At 36.3% G+C, this 12,211-nt stretch overlaps 1 protein-coding gene across 1 annotated transcript; it reads right to left on the bottom strand.

The window, feature by feature from the left end:
• Positions 1 to 1,712: 1,712 nt before the first annotated feature.
• Positions 1,713 to 12,134, bottom strand: LOC134310891 (cytochrome c oxidase subunit 5A, mitochondrial). Its single transcript, XM_062992623.1, has 5 exons — positions 11,985 to 12,134; positions 7,989 to 8,108; positions 5,364 to 5,485; positions 4,587 to 4,715; positions 1,713 to 1,872 (listed from the first exon to the last, which is right to left on the bottom strand). Exons 1-4 carry the CDS (start codon positions 12,055 to 12,057, stop codon positions 4,602 to 4,604), a joined length of 429 nt encoding a protein of 142 aa, XP_062848693.1. The 5' UTR covers positions 12,058 to 12,134; the 3' UTR covers positions 1,713 to 1,872; positions 4,587 to 4,601.
• Between the last annotated feature and the right edge of the window lie 77 nt (positions 12,135 to 12,211).

The raw sequence follows: 12,211 nt of genomic DNA on the forward strand, positions 1-12,211 counted from the left end.
AAAGTTTATATTACATTCCAGTAAAAGAACATTATACCAAGTCAAACATGGTGGTGTGATAGTCTGGTGCTGCTTTGCTTTTGCAGGACCCAGATGATTCGTCATACTTGACAAAACTATAAATTCTATTTTCTATTCGAAAATCCTGAAGGAGAACATCTGCATGTCAGTTTGTGACCTAAAGCTTAAGTGCAGGTGGGTTATGCAGCAGGACAATGATCATAAGCACAAAAGCGAGTCCACCTGTGAATGGTTTAAAAGAAATGGTTTTGGAGTGACTTGAATCCCATTAATGCATCAAAATTAAAACATTTCCTCAACAAAGAGTGGATCAAAATTTCTTCACAGCAATGTAAAAGACTCACTGCAAATGTTTGATTGCAGTTGTTTAGTAGGACTATAACTTTTTAACATGGGTGTTATAGGTTTGAAATGAATCTAATTTGAAAAGCTGAATTTTCTGCCTACTCAACACATCTTTAACGTTTTTTAAACGCTTTTTTTAGCTTTAATTTTAACAAAATTTTGATGGAAGATCTGAAACATTTGAATGTGACAAATGAGCAAAAATAAAAGAAATCGGGTGAAGGGCAAATACTTAGTGCTACTTCATAGCACTGTAAAGAGTAACAAGGTTTAATGAGTCAACGTTTACTTCCTTTCCAACATACTATTGGTGTATTCCAGTGAAATAATGTTAAGAAAACAAAGGATGCATCATCTAATAATTGGCAAAGAGGAAGTGTCATTTAGGTCAGAATAATTTTTTAAAAATAGCAGTGTTTTTTCTCGACTCCAGTCTATAGACAGGACTAACGATATATTCCATCTATATCTAGCATCTATATTCCCCAAACTAATTCACTAATTATTTATAAACCAGCTAGCTTATGCCAGTGTCATAATACAGATAGTGGTTACTCGTCCTGTTTTCTTACATTTTTTATTATAATAAAAAATTATAATATAATTATTATAATATAATAATTTTTATTAAATTATTATATAAAATAATGATTTTTTTTCCCCATGGCCATACAGCAGCATACACCATGTTATGAACAGTTGTTACTCAATATAATAAAATCTTTTAAAATTTCATATTAAAACATGAAGAGGACTGGCTATATGATCATGAAGAGCCCAGGTATCTCTGTGGTGCATTGACTATTATTAAAATTAGTTTTAAATTAATAAATTAACAAAGGTGGTTTTTCTAAACTAAGCTGTGTGTAAAAAAAATCAACAATCTTATGCAGGCATATCATATATTTACATTGCTCAAGTATATTTTTATTAATATAATAGAGATGCAGAAATGCATTTTGTAATTTCAATTTTCAACTTGAATCAAAAAGGCTTAATTTTCTTTATTATCATTACATTATGTAATCAGTTTTTGTTCTGACCTTTACAGTAGTTGTAACGAACCAGTAATGGATACTGTTAATATTCCCATTTGACAAAATTGTGTTTACTTTGTTCTGATTGTAGCTATTCAGGTAAAAAAAAAACTTATGTGCGTGCTTTGTTAGACTACAATGTGCATGCAAAAAGGCTTCTAAATGAACATCCAACTGAGGTACCTATAACCTGACACAAGTACTCGACAGCCTCCCCTAGTGGTGAAAGAGCAGTAGCATTTATTCCTGTACCTTAATATTAGTATACTGGTAAACTATAAATAGATTTTAATAGACAAGACAATCAAGTAAAGATATAAGTGCCTTTATTAGGTCCACCACTATTTTACAAACAAAAGAACATTATACAGGCCAATTAAATAGTACACACAAATCATGACATGAGGCAAAGACTTCAAGTACGGAGGTCCAGACAGTCCCAACAATGGCCACGGTCCCTCAGAAGATTCTGTCAGAGATGAAACAAAGAAATGCTCATGTTACAATGAATTGACATATTTCCATTCACTTGTACAATTATAATTAACATCTTATGAACATAAGCAAATTAAGTAACTAATAGGATATACTAAAAGCTTAAATACTTTCTCATGCATTTTTACTACAAACTCACAACATATTAAAGTATCTATTTAAAATATCTTTCAGTCAATTTTAATCATGTTTTGCAGCCTGCATTTTTTTTTGTATGAAAGTGTTGTATACAGGTATTTTTAATTTTGTCCATACAAATGTTTGTCAGGGATGTCTGCACCACTGCATGCCTGTTTCTAATCAGAAATCACATTGTGGATTTGGAACACACAAAGATTCATGGCAATAATTAAGTTTACTTGATGTCATGGTACAGGCAAAAGATGACTCCAGGCAAAGTTGCTTCTAATTAATTGACTGATTAGTAAAAACATGTGAATGAGTGTGGGTAAAGATTTAACTTTGATAAGGTAATGAAATCAGTGTGTGCATGAGTTTTCATGTTCACTGTAACAGCATATCTTAAATAAAAACAACAGTTTGCAACCAAGCTTTCTCCCATTATACTACTATTACGAAGAAAGAAGCTTAAGTAATATATAAAACGCCAATTCAGCAAAGCCACACAGTCATTCTAATAAATAAAGTTTACATTTTCGGAATTTAGCAGACGCCTTTATCCAAAGCGACTTACATTACAGTTACAGTATACAGTAGGGCTGGGCGATATGGATCAAAAATAATATCTCGATATTTTTTGCTGAACGGCGATATACGATATATATCTCGATATTTTTTTATCCCATAAGGTAATAACAAAAAGACAAAGCTACATGTTCCAATTTTTTTTTTACAGGCACTTTTATTAATATTCATGCTGGGGAAGCTTCACACAAGAATTATTTTTCCTTAAAAAAAAAAAAAAAAAGAGCTATTCTAAGAAAAAAAAAAAGTTGTTTTCTAAGGTATCTCCTGTTGTGTAATGTGAATTACAAATATATTGTCTGGTCCTTTAATAATGTTAAGTGTACTATAGGGCGCAGGGAGCGAGTGTGTAGGGAAGATGTCGGAATGACACGGTTTCCGGCTGAGCTTGTGTAACATTAAAAGTAAAACCCTGTTAACCCCCCACCCCACCCCCAAATGTTTGGACTTTATACATTATTTAATGTATATGTCGCCATAACATTTACATAAAAAAATTTTTTACCGTATAGAACTCAGTTCTGTAATACAGGCAGAACTAATCGTTCATGTTACTGTGTAACTATTACAACATTTAATGCATTTTAATCAGCGTTCTGCTTCATGCACTTTATTATTATTTAACAGCTTTATTTGTTGTTTAATTGCTGTTTGCTCCTTGTTTACTGCAGAGTTAGTTCATGCAATTTAATAATGTTTGGTTGTTTATTGGCCGACAACAAGAAATACTATAATAGAAGAGAAATAAATAAATGATGTGTCGGACGTCGGGCGATCGTCCAGTATAAACTAACACAACCACGTACAACATCCAGTACAGAAATCACTCCCCATAATGTTTGTATTTACAGATAGAGCAAGTACATGCACATCACATATACAAACACAAGAGTCAGAACAACAGGAGACGCACCGCTACGTTATTATTACTTTCTCAACACTTAATGTGAAGTAAATACGTGCATGTCAGCGTGTGCATGCCCTTGTATTGGTTTTTGAAACGAATAACGACTCGTTTTCTTGTTTTTTAACTTTGGGATTTGAAGTGAAAACGAATGACCAAAGGTACACGGAGCTGGAACCTTTTGTCTGGACTTGTTTTCGGCGTTCTCTACAGAATACATTATTCTGCTGCTCATCTGACACTTTGAATTCGAACCATCTCCAAATAATTCCAAAAAGAGTCATTATTTTTCATTTTAGTAAGCAGCTCCTCTTCGATAGCTTCTGTCATGTCTTTATCCGTCTCCATGCTATCGCTGCCTGCAGGAATTACTGGTGAAGCGGTGGGGAGGGGCGAGTTGTGTTCAGTGAGGGAGAGGGGCGGGGCAGGTGAACATGTGCAGAGACAAACTGGGAGAAGAGAAAGACGAACTGTCGGATCTAACTGGAACGCAACATCTATATCGATATACGCGATATTGTCTTATCTTATATCGCGTATGAAAATATATCGATATTTTATAAAATCTCGATATATCGCCCAGCCCTAGTATACAGTTTGAGCAATTGAGGGTTAAGGGCCTTGCCCAGGGACCCAATAGCAGCAACCTAGCAGTAGTGGGGCTTGAACCAGCAACCTTCTGATTACTAGTCCAGTACCATAACCACTAATTAACCACTGATTAACTGATTTTACTGACTATGAACTGAAAATATTACAATTAATTTAAATAAAAAAACTTGATGGCTTCACAATTTTTTAGATTTTAAAAGGAACACGTAACAAAGACAATCCACAGCCATCAATGACTCTCATAAGTAGCACATAATGCAAAAGACTTAATGTGCTCAGTATTTTATTTAAACAAATTCCTAGAAATAAACAAATAATTAATTATTATTAATAAACGTTTTTTATTCTTCACATTTCCTAAAATATTCACACACAACATTTACAATATGCAAAAAAACACACTCATTCTCTAAGTTGTATTTGGACAAATATCAATTGACTTTATATTGGCATGTGCCAACACTCACCATGATGGCAGAAGTCTATGCTTTGTCAATGCCAAGCTCTTCAGGTGTGGAGATACCCAGCTCATTAAGTGTGGGACGGAGCTCTTGGATAACATAAGGATAGATTTCTTTGTGTGGACCTGCTTTGTCCTGTGACAAATTAAAACATAAAATGTATTAACGAAAAGAGAATGTTTCTAAAAGTAGAAGAAATGATAAAATGCCAATACATTATGTACAGTAATAATTAGACTACTGAAACAGTTATTATTAGACTAGGACTTGATCATAAAATTTTGGTCGAAGATCGTCATACAAATAGCAGTAATTTATGATTACACTGTTTTATTTAAAACCTTACACTCATCTGCCACCTTATTAGGAACGTGACCACCTGCTCATTAAAGTAATTATTAATGTATTATCATCTGGTCACATGGCAGCAGCATCATGCATAAATTATACACATACTGGTCAGGAGCTTTAGCTGTTTACATCAGAGTGGGGAAACACATTGTAATCTGAGTGAATTTGACCAAACATAAGACAGGATGTTCTGGAGAAATACTATCCATCTAGTTGCCAGGAGTCAGGACTGACTTGACAACATTAAAATTATTGGTTGTTGGTGCAAAAACAGGCTGGTTTAATTATGTCAGAAACAGTCTCCAGAGTTTATAAAGATTTGTGCAAAAAGAAGAAAAAACCCTCAAACTACCCAGCAACCTGCATGTTTTGAAGCAGAAATAAAAGTCTACAGAAACACTACAGTAACTTAAATAACTACATTTTACAAACCTTGACTGCCTCAAGAATACGGATGGCACTGGCCATGTCATTTAGTCTTCGGCAGGCTCTCAGAGCTGCATCTAAGATCTTGGGTTCAGGTACCAGGTCATAACCAATTAGAGTATTCATACCTAAAATACAAGAGACACAGACATTTAGTACAGTGAAATCAACTGGAACTGTGGTTATTGCTGTTTATTAGTAAATAGTGCTATGTATTCAAAACCTTAAAGGAAATGTTCACATTGGACACCTATATGTACCCCCCTCTTCCACACTACCAAAAATTAGAGATGTACCGATCGGGGTTTTTGGCACCGATTCCGATCTCCTTTCAGGGATATCGGCCGATAGCCGATTCCGATCGGGGGGGATTTAACAGTAAATAAAGTACATCAAACAATTATTTTTTTACCCACAGGAGACATATTTCATTAGTGTAACTGACCACACACACACACGCAGGTTTAATGTTATCCAGTTCAGTCTGAAAAACCTTAAAAAGAGCCTTACAGTGAAGATAAACCGGAGCAGCGCGCGCGCGTGTGTGTTTGTGCCTTTAAGAGAAATGATCTGTTCACTGTATCGCTTAGTGATTCACGAGTCGATTCATTTTTCGCGAAGCGTAAGTTTCTCTTCTCAGTTATCTCTCCGTGTTTACTGTTATTAATTAAATGTCGTGGTTTTAAATAAACACCAACTACTACAGAACATTCTGTGTGACTCTCTTACATTAAAAAGCTTCATTAAAAAGCTTAATTAAACTGCTATTACCACAGATCTGTAACCGAGTCAGACTCGTTCCGTCTAAGGAGCTAAAAGTTTTCTAAAAGTTCAGCAGATGATCCTGAACTAACGAATTTGGTGATGAATAAACTTTTGCCTCTGATTGGCTCTGTAACGTTTTCTGTTCTCATCTACATCACAAGAACTGCTCACGATTGACCAAAGTGAACCAGGAGTTTATATAACGTGCTGATAGAATCGACTCAGATGTGACCGGGTTGAATTATCTTTTTAAAGTAAATATTTCAATCAGCAAAATTACATCGTATGTACGATGCACAACGTTAATGATGTTATTTTAGGTCATGAAGAGCTTTCACGATGGTTTCTGTACGATTGTTGATGAATGGTGATGTGATGGTTGGTGCTTTGTAGGTCAAAGTCTGGATCAATCCACTGAGCTGTTAACTTAACGTGGTCTTTATAGATCACACGATCGGATCGGCTACTTTTAGGAAATATCGGCCGATCGCCGATAGCATATTTTGATTAAAAATCGGCCGATACCGATTCGTAGCCGATCGATCGTCCCATCTCTACCAAAAATACTGCCAAATTAATAAAAAATTAACTGCCTCATCAAATCTCATCACATACACTGATCAGCCATAACATTAAAACAAAAAAACGCTAAAAAACTCATATCTCCATATGCTTTTGAGAAGTGGTGATATACTGTACACGATACAATATAATGTAAACTTGAAGTACAATGGCAGGCCACCACCCGTATTTTACCTTATATTGTTTATAAGTTCTCTTAAAAATACAAAACATTGTAGTTCTGATAAATTCTGACTAATTACACTGTTTATATTTTGAATTATTACAGGCTGTATTTGTATTAATATTAACAATCACATTTCTGCTCCGTTTTACTTCAAATAAATGAGCATCAAAAAAATCACGAAAAAGTTTAATATTTGATCATGATTTGCTATCATTGCAAAATGAAATCGTGTCTGTCAATTTTACAACAACGAATGAAGAGAGAGCTTGAAATTCCACCCAAAGTCTAAATTCGAAGCTCTGATTGGTTCATACATCTGAATCTCTTGAATCGGAGTTGTTTGCCCACAGAGTCAGCAACACGAATGAATCTTCACCACAGATAAGAGCACAGTTTTCTGATTCGATTCCAATAAATAATTCATCTGAAGAGAGTCGCTTCTGACTCACTGACTCAGTGATTCAGTTTCCATGCTCATACGTGAAGGAAAGCATTCCACTTAGCGCTTTTGTGTTTTAAACGTTCTCAGATGGTAACCTGTGTATTGTATGTTCGTTCACTGACAGTTTTTGTCCTCACATCATTCTCGGACTCACGCAGTGACTGACGCTCCTCGTACTCACGCGGGTGCTTTTGCTTTAGGTGCTGAAATAAATGTGATGTTGCCACCGTTTGTCGTCAGTATTTTTGCACGTTTTGTAAATTACAGTCGTTTGTTTGGAGTCTGAACTTCTGTATCCGAAAAACTTCCACACTAGTGATATAGCTCCCCTTGTAGGGACTATTTCATCCTCAGTGCTAACTCCGGTACTACTCTCCGCATTGGTCGCCATTATTTCACTGTTACGCGCTTGAGAGCGAGTGACGCGCGTTTGCTAACAATATCGCGATATGGCAAAAATCATATCAAGTTTACAACTATACCGGCATTATCGTGAACGATATTATATCGCCCACCCCAGTAAGTGTGTACAAATAACATTTCTGGATGCATTCCAAAACCATTATGTCAGTATAAATGCTTATCAAGAAAAATAGGTTACTATCTTTTTTTCTTTCTTTTACTTGCTACTAGCAGAAAATTACACAGCAAAACGACTCAAATAAACGTGGCTTACCTTTCTTCAGCTCCCAAGCATCAATATCTGGTTTGTTAAAATAGGTAACCCAGCGGGCATCAAACTCCTCGTCCGTCTCCTGTTTGCCATGAGAAGAGTAGCAGCGGCTAGCTAAAGGAGCTGATGGGGAAAACAGGACATTATTTAAACATACATATTCTCACACACTATCCTGCATTAAAAGGGTCCAAATCATATTATAATCTTGGGATTCATTAACTGGTTCCAAACATGAATACCAAATAAGTGCAAATGCACTTTCACACTGAATCATAGAAAAACGCTTCAGACACAAGCTAAATAAAATGAGGCTTTTTAAAATGAACCTGTTGGTAAAATTTTTAAAACCTCCCAGGTAGGACTGTAATGATTACTGACTGTCATGTGATAGAGAATTAGAAATATCTAAACTGGATAGATGATCAAGGAACTGAGCTGATGACGCTTGCCAACATGTTGGTTCCAAAAATATTTTGTTAGCACTTTCTACTGGGTGGTCATATAAAAAATTTTAAAAAAACACACAAAAACCACATTACTATGCTCTTTTAGGACCTAATAGGTGCTATTATTTTATCCAACCATATTGAGACAAATCAATTGTCACAAATGGTCATTGTCACAGGTCAATGATTGCTAGTTCTACTCATACAGTGACTGGATAGTAGGAAATTATTCACCTGCACAGCAGCACTGCATGATTACCGTTAAAAAACAACAGACCAACAGTAACACGCCAAGCCTAGATAAACCGGGTTTACTGACTAAATCATCTCAAAGAGCTGGGTGATATCTCGCACTAATATATGTATACAAATTAAACATATTAACATAATAAAACAAGAAATCCATGCTTTGTCACACCAAGGCCAAGATTCTAGTTAAGGTCACAGGAAGGGTGACTGATTCCTCTAAATAGCCAGAAGTATGAGCTATCAATATATCATGTGTCATGGCATGTAGGATTGTAAAAGGTCATTACTGTGTGAGACCTTGAACATAATAGTATGGATGTTAAATAATGCAATACGTACTGTTTTTATAAATGCAGATTAAGCTCAGTAATCTGGACTCCATCTCTGTCATTTGGCATCTGTGCTTGAGGGCTTGTATGGGAGAACCCATACAAAACCTGGTAGGTTTGTGTTTTATGGCACCTACTTTTGTTACCTGCAATATAGCTAGGCTAATCCCAAAATGCTAAATATTTAAACCCTCATATTATAATGCAGAAACATTTAAATCCCAGTACAGGTCCTACAGATTTCCTGCCACCTTTGCCTAGGCATTAAATATAAAAATTGACAATCCAGTTACATTTTATGCTGTGCTAACTACCAGTAATTAGAAAATCCAGGACCGCCGCTCAGGTGGCACAGTGGTACAACACGCTAGCACACCAGAGCTGGGATTTCGAATACATTGTATTGAGTCTCAGCTCTGCCATCTGGCTGGGCAGCTGCATGAATGTTGGTTGGTTGGTTGGTTGAGTTTTACCAGCCAACCAAACTGTGCAAAACAGCAAATGTCCCCTGTGCTCATGCAAATGATAAGCGTCATGTCAATTACATGCATTCACAGCATGTCAGCAAGTCCAGGTTATTACAAGACTTGTATTTGTAGCTTTTCGTATGAAGGTAATACTATAAAAGTACCTGCGTAAAAACAGATTTTGTAAAACCTACCACTATGACTTAATATCCTAATTTGAGACTCACATTTACACAGCAAGTAAGCATGCACTAGCTAATGTTCAAAAGCATTCAGAAAAAGCGCTGTAGTTCTAATCTGAACAGCAAAAATCTTTTATGTATTTATATTATTAAAAATCACGAATGACAGAACTGTTCAAGATTAAAATCACAAGGAAAGCTGTTTAGTGTCAGTATTGGAGAAGTTAATGATTAACCACTACCCGAGAGTCCTTGTTTGATTAATGCTGTCAGATAAAAAAAGTTAATTTAAATTAATTTCCAGCAGCTGATACTGGATTTGAACCAAAAGCAGAGCTATATATCTCTATCATCTATCAATGAGCACTACTGTTAAAGTCCAGGTGGAACCTGTTTATGCACTTGTATTATTTATAAACATGAACTACTAAATTATTTCTCATTAAAATCACAAGCGTAAACTGTTAGCTGTCAGTATGGAGTCTGACAGCATATTAAACTCACACATGCAAAATCTGTGTGTAATGTTAGTATTTTTGCAGAAATTGTCTGGCCCATTTTAAAAGGTAAACTGTGTACCATTGTATAACTACTACACTAATGTTGTCAGCTACAGTAAACTGACTGCCTCTTTATTAAATATGATTAGTATGGTAAGTTCATACAAATGCAAATCTACACTGATCAGCCACAACATTAAAACCACCTCCTTGTTTCTGCACACATTGTCCATTTTATCAGCTCCACTTACCATATAGAAGCACTTTGTAGTTCTACAATTACTGACTGTAGTCCATCTGTTTCTCTGCATGCTTTGTTAGCCCCCTTTCATGCTGTTCTTCAATGTTCAGGACTCTCCCAGGACCACTACAGAGTAGGTATTATTTGGGTGGTGGGTCATTCTCAGCACTGCAGTGACAATGACAAGGTGGTGGTGTGTTAGTGTGTGTTGTGCTGGTATGAGTGGATAAGACACAACAGCGCTGATGAAGTTTTTAAACACCTTACTGTCACTGCTGGACTGAGAGTAGTTCACCAACCAAAAATATATCCAGCCAACAGCGGCCTGTGACCACTGATGAAGGTCTTGAGAATGATCCACCACCTAAATAATACCTACTCTGTGGTGGTCCTGGGAGAGTCCTGACAATTGAAGAACAGGGTGAAAGCATGCTAAAAAAGTACGTAGAGAAATAGATGGACTACAGTCAGTGATTGTAGAACTACAAAGTGCTTCTATATGGTAAGTGGAGCTGATAAAATGGACAGTGAGTGTAGAAACAAAGAAGTGGTTTTAATGTTATGGCTGATCAGCGAATATACAGGTAGAACTCTGCTTACCATCATATAATAACTACACTAATACTGCCAGGAAAAACTTTAATATACCACGACATCTTTTTTGATTTATAATAAGCATGTAAAGTTAAAAGGTTAAAATAAATGTGTTAAATAATTATCCTACTACATACACATTGCACTGAGAGAAACCGCAGAAGTATTTTAATCGAGTTGGGTCAATTTGATGTAATGATGCATTATGAAGAGTGTTTAGTTAATATATAAATAGGTCGAATTAGGTTTTCCTGGACTATGAACCGGTTTCCTCACACACTATACTTTAGAAAACGGGTTCACCTATTGCAGCTTTAGCTGTTCTAGCGCACACGTTTGAAATTTTTAGTAAGAAGATTTTAACTATTTCACCAGTACATAAGTAATATTTTAATGGCGGTCAGTGACAATGTGTGCTTCACGTGTGGCTTACAGTTAGGTTAGCCGTAGCACAACGGATATGTTAGCTCAATTTAGAGCAAATGGTAACGTTAGCGGACTGCCTGCTGAAGCTGGTTAGTACACTTTATTAGGCAAAAATGAACTATTAATAATACATTTAAATACACCGATCGTGTTGCCGTTAAATCTATAATATGTATTTTAGTACTGTTTAATTACGAAATGTATAGTGAACTTGGATTGCTGCGCAAGGACAATCTAAACAAGGACAGAGCGCTACAGTGAGCTAGCTTTTACACATCTGCTTTAGCCGGGCCTCGTACTCTCACCGGGTCATTACAAGGACACAGTACAAAATGAACGTCGATATTAAATTTACATGTAGATAAGAACGACCAAACTGCACTTTATGATTCTTTAAGAGAATGGGCTAGTTAATGTGAAGCATTACAGAAGAATGCGAGCGCTTGACATTGAATGGCTAACCATGGTTAGCATACCAGCTAGAAATCGGGCGCTCTAAAGAAAGTGTTGACTGTAAGGTGGTGACTAAAACATGTTTCATTAAAAACCTGTCAGTAATTACCTGAGTACTGTGGTCGTGATCGTGCTAAGCTCCGGGCACCGGACAGTGAGAGACGGAGAGCAGATCTAAACATACTGCTGGACAGCGGATGGGCTCAGTGCTGCTGGAACTATCTAGTGCTGCAGAACGGGAAGGCCGAGCCGGATACCTTAACTTAGCAAGTCTGCTACAGTTCCGAGCTAGCGTCTGCGCATGCGCAGGGCTTACTCGCTGTCAGAGTGGAACGT

The sequence above is a fragment of the Trichomycterus rosablanca genome, chromosome 1 (genome assembly GCF_030014385.1).
Source record: "Trichomycterus rosablanca isolate fTriRos1 chromosome 1, fTriRos1.hap1, whole genome shotgun sequence".
Taxonomy (NCBI): domain Eukaryota; kingdom Metazoa; phylum Chordata; class Actinopteri; order Siluriformes; family Trichomycteridae; genus Trichomycterus; species Trichomycterus rosablanca.